Consider the following 15,583-nt stretch of genomic DNA (forward strand, 5'->3'; position numbering starts at 1 on the left):
TTTGGAACCACCAAGACTCTTCCTAGAGCAGGCTGCCCGGCCAAACAGCAATCGGGGGGAGAAGGGCCTTGGTCAGGGAGGTGACTAAGAACCCGATGGTCACTCTGACAGATCTCCAGAGTTCCTCTGTAGAGATGGGAGAACCTTCCAAAATGACGACCATCTCTGCAGCACTCCACCAATTAGGCCTTTATGGTAGAGTGGCCAAATGGAAGTCACTCCTTAGTAAAAGGCACATGACAGTGTGCTTGGAGTTTGCCAAAATGCACCTAAAGGACACTCAGACCATGAGAAACAAGATTATCTGGTCTGATGTAACCAAGATTGAACTCTTTGGCCTGAATGCCAAGCATCACGTCTGGAGGAAACTTGGCACATCCCTACGGTGAAGCATGGTGGTGGCAGCGACTGGGAGACATGCTGTGGGGATGTTTATCAGCGGCAGCGACTGGGAGACTAGTCAGGATCCAGGGAAAAATGAACGGAGCAAAGTACAGAGATTCTTGATGAAAACCTGCTCCAGAGCACTCAGGACCTCTGACTGGGGCGAATGTTCCCCTTACAACATGACAACGACACTCATCACACAGCCAAGACAACACAGGAGTGGCTTCGAGACAAGTCTCTGAATGTCCTTGAGTGGCCAAGCCATCTCTGGAGAACCCTGAAAATAGCTGTGCAGCGATGCTCCCCATCCAACCTGGCAGAGCTTGAGAAGATCTGCAGAGGAGAATGAGATAAACTCAAATACAGGTGTTTCAAGCTTGTAGTGACATACCCAAGAAGACTTGAGGCTGTAATCGCTGCCAAAGGTGCTTCTACAAAAAAACTGAGTAAAGAGTCTGAATACTTATATAAATGTCATATTTCAGTTTTTTACTTTTAAGAAATTAGCAAAACATTTCTAAAAACCTGTAAATGCTTTGTCATTATTAGGTATTGTGTGTTGATTGATGAGGGGGAAAACAATCCGTATGTAATATTATGAGGATCATGAGGGAAAATTCATTCTACAATAGATATTTTCTATTTATATGTGATATTCCCATCAATGCTTTTAATTAATTATAACCTCAAAATGTTCTTACACTTTTGTAATGTTTTGTTTTGTGATCATAGGGCAGAGCAAGGATAACGTCAGAGGTCGTTCCTGCACTGCTAGCAGCTGATTGGAGAATGAATGTGCGTAAGCTACTGTATCCGTTTGAATCACTTTCATTAGGGGACTTTTCTTTTGATGGCGAACCGAAAATTCCACTATTGTGGCAAGCTTCACACAGGCACTGCCATACAGGAGTAGAAGAGGCACGGGAGAGAAGCGCACGAACGGAGACGGGGATTGTTCATAAATATCAACCAAAAACTCTGAGAAGTGAACTTTACGTTTCTATATAGGATTTTTGTTTTCCATTCTCTCGCAATGGAATGTCTAAATGTAAGTATCGATCTAGGCTATTTTGTAAAAATTATGAAGTGCAAGCATTTAAAATGTTGAACTTTATTTATTATGTTTTAGGCTACTTCGTTAGATGTATTTCATAATGAAAATAACGGGAGACAAGTTGAAATAATGGATATAGTAGGCCTAAATAATTAGTATAAAACAACATTCAGGCATCTAGGCACAGTTTAGTCCAAGAAAATTGGCGTTCCAAAGCCAGTGCGTTTTTGCTCTGCAAAACAAAAGCTGACCTGTGACTCAATGCAAAATTGCACCACAAATAGAGATCCATTTAGAAACAATGATGGGACATTGTAGTTATTGGCTGGGTTATCCTGCTAATCATGGAGGTGGGAGAGCAGCTGCAGGCTCAGACTGGCATTATGTGATTATTTTCATATCAAACGTGCATAGAACTGTTGAGAGACGCGTTTAACTACTCAGATGTATTTATTTTACGTTCTGTTTTTGTACTGTTTTAATTCAACTGTGTTTTCATCTGTATGTAATTTTCAGTCCGACATTCATTTGCTTGATAATTATTGGAAAGATAGGATGAGAAGTGACAAAATGTGATAGGGGAAAATACCTTGTGTGAGCTTTAGTATAATAAGCACAGGCGCATGCAAATCACTCATGAAAATCCAGGCTTACTCCAATGACTGGTTTGTGCGACAATGCAGATATAATGTATAACTGTGTTATAATGCAGCGTAAGATTTGTTCTAAGCATGCATCACACCTTATAATGTCTCATCATTTCATAATGATTCAGACTCAATTATTCTGACTAAGTTAAAATGTTATTTGTTGTTAATCGAAACAAGCAACCTGGTCTCAGAAAAAGAAGAAATCTTCTTCCAAGATGTATAAGAGGTACATCATCCAATTCGTATGTATATTGTATAACCGAATAAGACGTAAGACACTATATGTCCTGTAATTCGGATATTGCACGACCACTATTCCATTTATAATATGACGTAATGTACATCACATTAAATGGGGTGTACAAATTTATATACAGAATAATACGAATTGCCCTGAGACCCAGCTGTACTCACTGAATTGTACTATGTGAATCATTTTAGAATGTGAGATATTCAAAAACAATCCCAAATAGGCAACTTATTCTATTGGGATTAAGGTAAAGGGAGATAAATATATTCAGTAGGGTTTGAGGATTTCTTGCAACAAAAAAGAATCTGGTATGGATAGCACCAGTTGGTACGCTACAAAACTCATCCTTGCTGAACTGCGTGGGCTCGAAGGTTGTCTGTTTGTGGGAGGACCCTAGACTTTAGAGTTTTCGAGAAACAGCAATTATCTGTGTATAATTTGAAGACTTGCTACCGTGTGCTTGTGACTGAGTAGACAGATGGTCATTTGCATACTAACTCTCCCTAGTCATTTGACCTGCATAGTTTGAAGATCCATACTGTCAGAGATGACTTGGACAATGATTGATAATTACATTAAAAGTGTATATATTGACAGAGCTTGGATTTTCTTTAGCTAGAGTACATTTTTTGTTGTGTTTCCGCCCTAGAGCATTCTACTGAAATATTGAAAAGAGATGGGGTGACACTCAACTTAAATATGCCCTCTTTAATCTCTTGTTTCCATTTATAGTATACTCTGAGAAATGATGTGTTTGTTAAGTGAACAATGGTTCTCGGCAAATGTAACTGCCACTGATATATTTCAGTTATAACCACTACTCAAATCCCTCTTTTGTCTTTGGTTTTGGTTATGTGACCAGATAATTGAAATAACTCTGGTCAGTGGGCATAATGCATTATAACTTGTTGAAAGGATGTATGAGCCCGTATCATGTTTAATTACGCAGTCATAACATGCTATGCCTTACTCAATATGGCTGATTATTCAGGATTATTGTGAAATAATGCTAAGACATCATAAGGGGTCATATATGCTTACGTCAATAATGCATAATGCATAATTATTAATGCACCATAATTCATTATATAATTTGTCTTTAAGTAAAGTGTTAGAGGCCAATATCAAGAAAAGGAAACATCACCCAATAGAGTGGTCTACCGATTTTCCTCTGTAAAAGTCAGATAGTTTAGGCCACACTTCGTGTATAACATACCCTTGGTTTCCTCGGCTTGGCTATAGTACGTGAAACTCACCCGAGGATGTTGCTTTCATTTCACTAAACAACCTTCATGTCTAGCAAGCCTTATTGTACGAGGAAGTCTTCTGGCCTCTGATTCCCTGACACTGAAACATCATCTGTGTCCAAAATGGCACCCTATTCCCTATATAGTGCGCTACTTTTGACCAGGGCTCTGGTCAAAGTAGTGCACTATATAGGGAATATGATGCCATTTGGGACATAGCCATCCCCTAACAGCCAAGAGGAAATAGATGTGCTGATGGAAACTGAAGACCCCATAGGACCTGGGTGGAGAGGCACAGACAGAGCACAGGAGGCTTGTGTGCTTATAAACAAAGCATGAGGGATTCTGTTCCTAAGCATATTCCTTAGAGTTGAACAATGCACTCTATGAGACAGTCTGTTTATCCTCTCCGCAATGATATGACGGTACAATGTTTCATGTCACTATGTTATTTGTATGGAATGATAAATTGACATATTAGCATTTCATTTTTTATATATCTTTTAGGGTATAGGTTATTAATGTCGATTACATCGTATTTTACGTGACCCAAATGATCATTACAAGTTGATAAGCAGGTATATGTGATAACCTATCTACTGTTATACTATACCTGTCACGCCCTGATCTGTTTCACTTGTCCTTGTGCTTGTCTCCATCCGGAACGATGGACGGTTACGGGAACGTAAGACTCACTCACTCACTCGCTCACTCAAGGATCCCACCTTGCATCTGGTGAACTCTGGAATTCCCCGAGAGGATCCGAGGTTAGCCGAGTTCCTCCAAGATCCTCCGAAGACAGCCAAGTTGCCTCTTCCCGAGCCGATGCAGCTCGGCAGGGCTAGGCTGCCTCCAGTCGAACGCGTACACGGACTGAACACCCAGAGTTGTCTGTATTGCGGTACTGTCGGTCATTATGTGTCTACCTGTCTCTTCAAGAGACCCAGCTCATTCGTTGGAGTGAGTACTCTGGTGGGTCTTAAAGATAAATGTTATTCTCCCCTTACTTGCCCCCCTCTTCATGCCACCCTACGGTGGGGGCGACCAGTCCAAGTCTCTACAGGTACTCATCGACTCGGGGGCCGGTGTGAGAGTCATGGACGTTACTCTGGCATCTGAGCTGGGCATCCCCACTCAACCCCTCTTCATTCCCATGGGTGTTAGAGCACTCTATAGGCCGGGTCACCCACCAGACCACCCCTGTCAACCTTCGAGTGTTGGGGAACCACAGTGAGATGATCCAATTCCTGCTGGTTGAGTCTCCGCAGGTTCCCGTGGTATTGGGATTCTCTTGGCTCCAGCGATACAATCCCTCCACTGACTGTGCAACTGGTGCCATCATGGGCTGGAGCCCATCCTGCCACACTAATAACTTGAAGTCAGCTCTGCCTGCCCCGGGACGTCCTGGGTGCTTGGAAATTTCCCCAGGCCACTTCTCTACCGCAGCACTGACCGGTATCCAAGAAGGTCAAGCCTGAGGCGCTGGCACGCCGCTATAGTGCCGCGGCTACTGGCCCAGAAGCCGATACCCCCCCCCCACTCCAAGATCATTAGCCCCTCTGCTGTTCGTCCTCTGTTGCCCCGTACCCTCTGTATTTTCCCTACCTTTTCTGTGTCCAGAGTTAAAATCATGACTAACTGTCTCCTGTTTCCAGGCCCATCCCTCTCCCTCGTCTCATCGACAGCAACTCGGCGTACATGGTGAGACGCCTCCTGAAGGTTCGACCTCGGGGCAGGGGATTCCAGTACCTGGTTGACTGGGGGGGTTATGGCCCGGAGGAGAGGTGCTGGGTCTTCGCTAGGGACGTCCTGGACCCAGGCCTCATCTCTGAGTTCCAGTGCCGGCACCCCACTCAACCAGGTACAGTATGCGCCCAGGTAGGACGACAGGTGGCGTCCCTGGGGGGGGGGGGGGGGGGGGTTACTGTCACGCCCTGATCGGGTTCACCTGTCCTTGTGCTTGTCTCCACCCCCTCTGGGTGTTGCCCAACTTACCCGTTATCCCCTGTGTATTTATACATGTGTTTTCTGTCTGTCTGTTGCCAGTTCGTCTTGTTTGTTCAAGCTACCAGTATTTTGTCTCAGCTCCTGTTTTTCCCTAGTCTCTCTTTTTCTCGTCCTCCTGGTTTTTGATCTTTGCCTGTCCTGACCCTGTACCCGCCTGCCTGACCACTGCCTGTCTCTGACCCTGAGCCTGCCTGCCTGCCGTCCTGTACCTTGGCCTCTGCTCTGGATTATCGACCCCTGCCTGCCTTGACCTGTCGTTTGCCTTCCCCTGTGGTTACAATAAACATTGTTACTTCACACAGTCTGCACTTGGGTTTTACCTTGATTCCTGATAATACCAATACTGTGTTCTAGCCCTTGTCATTCTGATGTCTTTTCTATTTTCTTTTCTATTTTAAGTAAATTCTGAGCACCATTTGTGTGCCACTTTCATTTGTATCAAAGTGTTTGGAAATTATACCTCATTACATGGAGTAGAATATTTGGTCCACTTGACTCATAGCCATACTTCTGGCCCAACTCTCCTTCATGCAGATCATACATATTCAAACTTTCAATATCGGACCATCAAATCATCTTATCAGAGCTAGATAGCAACCTAAACGTTTATCAGCTGTCTTTATAGATTACTACAGTAAGTTACAGTTGCCCTAGGCAGATACAGTTGCGGCCAAATATATTGGCACCCTTGCACTGTACATAAATAATTCCCTATTTCCTCTAAAATAAGCTGAAATAAAATGTTTAAAAAAATAGGCTCTACACCTTGTTATTGAATTTTCAACATTGCAGAACCAATTTTATTTGTGTAAACTTAAATGTACAATTGTAACTTAGAACATAAAGACAAATGGCATGGCCCGAATTATTGGTACCTAGGAGCTAGCTACTTGGATGCCTTGTTCAGGGGTAGAACGACATATTTTTACCTTGTCAGCTCGGGGATTAGATCCAGCAACCTTTCAGTTACTGGCCCAATGCTCTAACCACTAGGCTACCTGCCACTCCTGAGGAAGGTTGCGGTGAGGAAGACCCCATTGCTGACGAAGAGACAAGAAAGCCTGATTGAACTTCTCATAAACCCACCTAAACAAGCCTAAATCCTGGGGGAAATGTTCTGTGGACCAATGAAACAAAATTACAACTCTTTGGCAATACATATCAGTGCTGTGTTTAGTGACGACCAAATGAAGCATTCAATGAGAAGAACACCCTCCCTCCAATCAAAGATGGGGGAGGGTTGATAATGCTGTGGGGTTGCCCATAAGATGCGTCTCAATTGAAGCTTGTGGTTATTCCAACAGGACAATGACCCCAAACACACATAAAAAAGCACCCAGGAATGGTTCAAGACTAGATGCTGGATTGCTCTGGAGTGACCAGCGAAGAGTCCAGAATTACATCCCAAACCTATGGCGCTGAAAACAGCAGTTGGTGGAGGGCACCCCTCAAAACATTGAAGAATCAGATCAGTTTGCTGCTAAAAAGTTGCCCAAATTGCCAGTAGAAAGGTCCAGCAAGCGCATTGATGGTTATAAAAAGCATTTGTCTGCAGTTATCTTGGCCGTTGGCTGTGCAACCAAGTACACGTTCCCAGGGAGTCAATCATTTGTGATAGCTTCCTTTTTTTCAATTTTCCCCTAAAATGACATACCCAAATCTTACTGCCTGTATCTCGGACCCTGAAAAAGGATATGCATATTCTAGGTACCATTTGAAGGAAACACTTTGAAGTTTGTGTAAACGTGAATTGAATGTAGGATAATATAACACAATAGATCTGGTAGAAGAAAATACAAAGAAAAAAACAACAGTTTTTTTCTACCATCTTTGAAATGCAACAGAAAGGTCCCAAATCTAGCCATCACTCTGAGCAAACTACATGCCATTTAGTATGAAGTCACCCAGGTACATTTGGGCAAATCGTGAAGGAGTCATTTACATTCACATTACATTTTTCTGCAAGAATATCGTAAAATCTGTATTCTTGGACTTTGATTTAGCTTTTCCAGTATTCGTAGCCATATTACAAGTTCAACATTTGCAAAACACCCAATTTTCATAACTTCATAACTCTCCATATTCTTATAATTGTTATCCAAAAGGAAAAGGCTTGATGTCGCACAAGGTTAGCAGCAACATTTTGCAACAGATAGCCAATGAGCTGGGCTTTACGGGGGTATCTAGCTAGCTTTGTTTGACCCCGATTGGTGCTTATTCGACAAAGTCAATCAAGTGAAGACCGCCCACATCATTGGCGTGCCATGAAGGCGTCGCTCTCTAACCAAATTTGGTGTCCTATAGGATATACTATACTCCTAATGTTATAGTGAAGTCTGGTTATGTTCTAGGATCTCTGAGGAATAAATACGAACGTGATTTGAATGGTTGAAACAACATTTAGGGTTAGATTTTCAAGGCTTCCTTTCTTTGCAAATTGAATGAGTGGAAATACAAAATCGAACGTGCATGCTATATGGACCTTTTTAGGACATGAAAAATGAATTTATCTAACAAAATGACACTTCATGGTATCTCTGGTACCCTTTGGATGATAAATCAGAGCAAGATGTCAGAATGTAAGGACACATTTCACCTTCAGAGGCGAATTTATCAAACCTATCACTGTGAAATCTGTTACAATCTGTTACTCTATTCAGAATTACACGTTGCCATCCATTTTATCGCTTAACAGCAACAAGTTGTCTAAAGCAGAGACAGACTGGCACCCAGGCTGGCTTTCAAATGGTACAACAGTCAATCAGTGAATGGGATGAGAACAGCTGATATTGGCCTTGTTGTTTAAATGAGAAAAAACATTGAATTGGAATTTCAGTTAACTGAATTAACTGAATTAAAGTGGACCTGACCCCAACCGTGTTGTTTGTCCCTCTCAGGACGGGTGTCCCAAGACCCACGAGGAGGACATCATGGACATCCCCTTGGATGACCCCGAGGCCAACAAGGCTGCTGCCAAGATCCAGGCCAGCTTCCGTGGTCACATGACTCGCAAGAAAATGAAGGAAGACAAACCCAGGGAGGAGGTGAAAGCTTGAGCAGAATTAGGTTGGCAAAATGCTGGTAACTTTTCCAGAATTCCCAGAATATTCTGGAAACCCTGGGAATTCTGGGAAAGTTACCAGAATTTTATAACCCTAATCAGAATCAGAAATAAAAACTGTAATTGCCATCAACAATGTTGACAGAAATGTGTATGGGTGTAGTACAAGTTGTGGAAAGACAGCACAAGAGCTGTAAGAGAGAGGGATAAGGTTAAGAACTTTGGGAAACTGAGGGTGTATTATGATTTAGGATACTAGGTGTATGTCACGCGTATGTCATACGTCACAAGAGAGAAAAGGAAAGGGGGATACCTAGTCAGTTGTACAAGCGGATGCATTCAACTGAAATGTGTCTTCCGCATTTAACCCAACTCCTCTGAATCAGGCACTTATATTTCTAATCAAAATGCGTTTTTTTGGCAGAAATGCCTTCTGGAACGTGTGAACGTTCATGTGCCTTAATAACAAACTTGTATGCCATCTGTAAATACAAATAAAATTGTTAAATTACGAGCCTAGATTGTTTAGCCATGGAAAAATACAGGAACCTTCCCGCTAGCCATGATTGGCTGAGATAATGGATGAGCTGGAAATGCCGAGAGATGAGTTTGGATTGGTCTGCCATGTAGCACGCTTCTGTCTATAACATGAGCTGGTCAGTATGGCTAGGTAATCATTTCTAACGCTGCAAAAGTGTGGGTCTCCACTTTCTGGAGGACCGAGTTTTGAAAACATCGGAATGCCCGGTGGAATTAGAGTATGATAGCTAAGGATTTGGAGAAAATTCAGCGGTTTTATTGCAAATATGCAGAGGGAGTTGAAAAGAGAACGCACAGAAGACTGTTGTATAAAACACCTATCTCCGAATTACATCTTCAAACTAAGGCCAACCATGGCATCCGTGACAAAGAGGGAGAAGCATCCGTCCATGTATATGGGTAAGATAGTCTAGCTAGCTACATTTTCAGATATTATACATTATTGTATTAGAACAGGGCCAAAAGAACAGGGTGACAAACCCTATTAGCAATGGACTCTTCATCATAATCTGTCAAAGTTACATCATCAACTTCCTAGACCCCAGGAAGAGTTTCAGCTGCCTTGGAAGCAGCTAATAGGGATCCTAATGAAATACAAATTGTTTTACATTAAAATGACTAATTTGGTCAGAAAGTCACTATTACTCTAAGCATTACTCTTACTTTTTCTATTACTATTACTTTTACTAGAGTGATGCGCCCATGTAATGCACCAATTATTTTAGAGGGGGCACAATGTATGTGAAAGTGCTTTTTCCTGCAATCTAGTTCCATAATCATTATATACTGTATGTCTATTTTTCTGCATAAGTTATTTAAGCATACCTCTGTTCAGTTATAGTTTTAATGAGGGTGTCATTTGACTGTAAATCACTCATCTCAATTTACTGCACTAACATGCCTAGGATATAGCTTCCAAATTACAACACGATACATGGGATCATAACACACATCATCAATACAGGCACATACCAGTCACACTCTGATATGTTTCTGTCTTTGTGCTTGTCTCCACCCCCCTCCAGGGTGTCACCCATCTTCCCCATTACCCCCAGTGTATTTATACCAGTGTTCTGTGTTTGTCTGTTGCCAGTTTGTGTTGTTTCATGAAACCTACCAGAGGTTTTACCCTCGCTCCTGTCTGTTCTAGTTCCTGTTTTCTAGTTTTTCCCGGTTTTGACAATTCTGCCTGCCCTGACCCTGAACCTGCCTGCCGTTCTATACCTTGCCACACCAGACTGGATTATTGACCCCTGCCTGCTCTGACCCTGAGACTGCCTGCCATTTTGGACCTTTTGCACCCTATCTGGATTACTGACCTCTGCCTGCCCTTTCTCAGAGGTACCACTTCGCCTCGGGGATGATTTTATTCTGTTGTGTCCGGAGACCAAGGCTATGGAGACCTACAATTAGAACCCCCTAGCTGCAGGGTTCATCCGTCCTTCTGCCTCCCCCACCAGCGACAGATTCTTTGTGGAAAAGAAGGACAAAACCCTGCACCCGTGCATCGACTACCGGGGTCTCAATGACAACATGGTGAAGAACCGCTACCCCACTACCTCTCATCTCTTCGGCCTTCGAGCTGCTCCCGGGGGTCACCGTGTTCTCCAAGCTGGACCTATGGAATGCCTACCACCTGGTGCGGATACGGGAAGGGGACGAGTGGAAGACTGCCTTCAACACGGCCAGTGGTCACTAAGAGTATATGGTCATGCCATTTGGTTTTACCAACGCCCCTGCTGTGTCCCAGGCTCTGGTTAATGATGTTCTCCATGACATGTTGAACCGGTTCGTCTTCATTAACCTCGATGACATCCTCGTCTTCTCCCACTCCATCCAAGAACACATGCTCCACGTCTGACAGGTTCTCCAATGTCTCCTGGAGAACCAGCTTTTTGTAAAAGCAGAGAAGTGCAAATTCCATCACTCCATCATCCCTTTCTGGGTTACAACATAGCTGCAAGGAGTGTACAGCTGAATTGCGGGAAGGTGAGAGTGGTGGTGGATTGGCCCCAGCCTACATCCAGAGTACAGCTGCAACGTGCCTGGGATTCGTCAACTTTTATCCCCGCTTTTTCCGCGGCTACAGCACCCTGGCTTACCCCCTGTCTGCACTCACCTCTCCCAAGGTTCGGTTCACGTGGTCCCCGGCTGCTGACCGGGCGTTACAGGATCTCAAACACCACAGCTCCCATCTTGGTTCATCCTGACCCGTCCCGCCAGTTTGTGGTGGAGGACGATGCTTCGGATTTCAGAGTGGGGGCTGTCCTGTCCCAGCGATCTGACCTGGACCTCAAGTTACATCCCTGTGCCTTCTTCTCCCACTGCCTCAACACCACGGAGAGGAACTATGATGTGGGGAATCATTGTGTGGACGAACCTGGAATATCTCCACCGCTCAATTCCAGGCAAGCTAAGTGGGCCCTGCTGTTCACCCTCTCATATCAGCCGGGATCCCAGAATGTCAAGCCGGATGCGCTGTCACGCCGCTATAGCCTCACGGGTACAACCCCGGGAACCCGAGACCATCCTTCCCACCTCGTGCCTGGCAACGGCAGGAGAATAGGGAAGCAGGTTTGTGAGGCGCAGCATTCCCAGCCGCACCCCGGGTCTCCCCCTGTCTGATGGCAACACCGCCATCCTGACTGTAGTGGATTGTTTTTCCAAAGCTGCCATCTGCCAAAGAGACGACCCAGCTCATGATTCAGCACGTCTTCCGGATCCATGGACTCCAACTGAACTGGGGTCCTCAGACCTCTTCCCGTTTCTGGCAGGTGGCCAGTTGGAGCAAGCCAACCAAGAACTGGAGATGACTCTGCGCTGCCTGGTCTCCGCCAACCCCACCACCTGGAGCCAGAAACTAGTGTGGGTCGAATATACCCTTCCTTGCTCTGCCATGGGTCCGTTGCCCTTTGAGTGTTCCCTGGGGTATCAGCTTAAGAGGTCGGCATACCTTCGGCCCAGATGTTGTCTGCCTCTGTAGCCGTACCTGGAAGAGAGCCCGGTCGGTCCTTCTTAGGTATCATTTTACCCCCCTTGCTCCTGTCTGTTCTAGTTCCTGTTATCTAGTTTTTCCCAGTTTTCGTCCATTCTGCCTGCCCTGAGCCTGCCTGTCGTTCTGTACCTTGCCATACCACACCGAATTGACCCCTGCCTGCTCTGACCCTGAGACTGCCTGCCGTTCTGGTCTTTTTGCACCCTATCTGGATTACTGACCTCTACCTGCCCTTGACCTGTCATTTGCCTGCCACTGTACTAGTAATACACTTTTGTTACTCCGACACTGTCTGCATCTAGGTCTTACATGAAATGTGATGCATATCATGGCATCATAAGTAATACATAAATATGATTATCATAAGGTGCCAGATTACATTTAAACCAATTATTTTTTGCATATCTGCATACCCGGGGCGGCAGGTAGCCAAGTGGTTAGAGCGTTGGGTGAGCAACTGAAAGGTTGCGAGATCAAATCCCCGAGCCAACAAGGTAAAATTCTGTTATTCTGCCCCTGAACAAGGCAGTTAACCCATTGTTCCTAGGCCATCATTGAAAATAAGCATTTGTTCTTAACTGACTTGCCTAGTTAAATAAAGGTATAAAATAAATACCCCTTAAACTGTCTGTATCCTCCTGACTGGTGATTATTTTTTCTAATAAAGGAAATATGCTTCTCTGCTAAAACTTGGGTAAAAGATGGAAAGGAATGTGAGTCTTATTTAGTAATTGTTTGCTTTTCTAAAGTCTAGCAACCTTGCCAGCTAAGATAGTTAGACACGCTACTCTAACTTGATTGAGAACCTGAAATTGCTTGGTAGCTAGTTTGGGAAACTATCGGTGGCTAGTATTACAGAAACAGCAAAACATTTTAATTGTATTTATTCATCAAGAAGGAATCAATAGGCTACATAGCTTGATCAAATTATTTTACAAATATACCTCCTGCGAGTCCTGCTCATCACTGGCAGCTCAAATCAAATCAAACGCTGTGTGTGTCACTACACTCTCCTCCTCACTGATGATACTGTCTGCACGCACTAACTAGTGTCTAACGTCCTGCCTAATATATCTTTGCTATGTGGTGCACCTTGGAAGGAACCACTTCCTTAAGGGAGAATGGGGGGATACTCTTTGCCTGGTCCAGTCAGTGTGCCTCCTCCTCTAAATACATATGACAGATCTTTCTATAAATAATTATGATAAAACGTGGACTTAAAAATAAAGTTTAATAATTCATTTAACATCAGAAAAATTACAAAACAGGGAAAATCTGAGGGGGCATGACACATCTACTGTGTGTGTTCCACAAGGAATCAGTAACCCAGCCAGCCTCCTATCACCAATCCCCGGATGGGGAAAAAAAGCTTTCCAAGCGATGCAGACTTAATTGCGTGTTGCTAGGCAATCATTCAGATGACATCCAGTTAATGTCATGAGAGTGCAAGATCTCCACTGAGTAATGAACGCTCACACCAGTCACATACTGTATATTTGACGACAACGAGGAGTTTTGCACATACAGTATTTTCTATCATTTAAGTTATAGCATCATGCCTGACAGTTTTTCAGAATATTATTTACTTCAAAACATTTGATAAGACACCATGAGAGTTAGGTATAATAGAGTGTATATTTAGTATATCATTTTCTTTGGACGTCCTGCACTTTTGGTGTCATAATGTCCTCTCGTAACTTTTAGAAATACAGATTTAAAGGTGCGCGTCTAGGATTGACCTCTGTCATTCATGTTCAAAAAAGCTTCATTTTTTTCTTTGTTTCTAGCTTTCTGTCTTTCTTTTGTTTCTTTCTCATCATCCAGTGAACCTTTTAAAAGCTGTCTTTTAGATCGCCATCATTATGCTAATGAGTTTGACCCATTCATATCCTGCCATTACACCCTGTGATGCCGTGTGTGTGTGTGTGTGTGTGTGTGTGTGTGTGTGTGTGTGTGTGTGTGTGTGTGTGTGTGTGTGTGTGTGTGTGTGTGTGTGTGTGTGTGTGTGTGTGTGTGCGCATGCTTTTCAGAAGCGACAGGAGCAGAAGTAGAGGAGAGAGAGAGGTTCCTGTACTGTGAGGTAGTGGATCCTGGCAGAAACACGCACGCTACTGCAATATCAAGACCTGTTATCATGAAGAGAAAAAATGTCACCGTACCACACAAATAGAACTAACTAGATGTAGGTTTGGTGTACCTGATCAGTGAACTCTCTCCTTCTCACTAACACACATACACTCACACACACTCTCTTGTTCACAAACACACTCCCCTTCCTCCACTAGTATCAGGGTAAATGTCTGTGACCCAAAATAATATTTCACGCCATGATTTTTTTTGTTTTTGTAAACAAAACAAGTGCACTCAAGTGAAAAGTATGTTTTGATGGATTTGAAGGGTGACGTGGGACTTTGCTCCTTCCAGAGCAAGTGTAATGGCAAGGTGGACAGTTGATTTGGGAAATGTATATTTGTGCTCACTTAACTGGCTATATAATCATATACATTTTACAATATAAAAGTAACTTTCTTTGTGTGTGTTTTGTGTCACTCTAATAAAGTGACATTGATTGAAGTAGAATTGATAGAACTGCTCAGGATGTGACATATTGATTTATGTTAATGTTTCGTTATTTATGGGGGTATGACCCAATGGCACCATTTTCTTTGTACTTTTTTCTTTGACTTTGTTTCTTTGGTTGTCCCTGATATATATATATATCTATATATATATTTATTAAAAGTAAAGTATCTACATGGTTAAATAAAAACGGACAAGTGTGATAGTCTGTATGGTGTTTGGCTGGTTTGATAGCTGTGAAAACCAAATAAATAGAGGGATAATGATTGAAGCAAGTTTGTTACCTTCTTCTTGCCGTAGGCCCTTAACAGCTTGATTTCCTTTCCTTGAGTTGTGGCTAATCAATCTTTTAAATCTAGCAAATTTGTCTCCCATGTAGAACTGATGCTGGTTAAAAAATGTATACAGTGAAATGCACTCGCTATGTTCAGTCTTGCAGAATAACACATCAGAACACCTTTACACTGCATGTTGGGATTCATCCGTTTGGAAAGCTTTTAGGAGGATTTCGCTCCTACTGCAACAAAGGTTTGTAAGCCCGCCCACCCTTTTATTTTCTCACTGTCTCTCTTTATCTCTATTTTCTCCTGTCTCTCTCGCTCACACACACACACATATAGACGACCCCTCCCCCGAACACACACATACTGTATGTACATCACAGGAGGTTGGTGGCACCTTTAATTGGGGAAGACGGGCTCATGGTAATGGCTGGTGCAGAATAGGTGGAACAAATACATCAAACACACATCCTCCCATCAGCAACCTACGCTGATGTACATGAGAACAGCAGCACCATGCACATTCCCTAA

At 43.3% G+C, this 15,583-nt stretch overlaps 1 protein-coding gene across 1 annotated transcript; it reads left to right on the forward strand.

The window, feature by feature from the left end:
* The first annotated feature begins 1,201 nt into the window (after positions 1-1,201).
* nrgna (neurogranin (protein kinase C substrate, RC3) a) lies at positions 1,202-14,819 on the forward strand. The gene is made up of 3 exons (XM_020484592.2): positions 1,202-1,435; positions 8,493-8,639; positions 14,222-14,819. Exons 1-3 carry the CDS (start codon positions 1,421-1,423, stop codon positions 14,240-14,242), a joined length of 183 nt encoding a protein of 60 aa, XP_020340181.1. The 5' UTR covers positions 1,202-1,420; the 3' UTR covers positions 14,243-14,819.
* Positions 14,820-15,583: the final 764 nt, after the last annotated feature.

Source organism: Oncorhynchus kisutch, linkage group LG6, assembly GCF_002021735.2.
Source record: "Oncorhynchus kisutch isolate 150728-3 linkage group LG6, Okis_V2, whole genome shotgun sequence".
NCBI classification, from domain to species: Eukaryota; Metazoa; Chordata; class Actinopteri; order Salmoniformes; family Salmonidae; genus Oncorhynchus; species Oncorhynchus kisutch.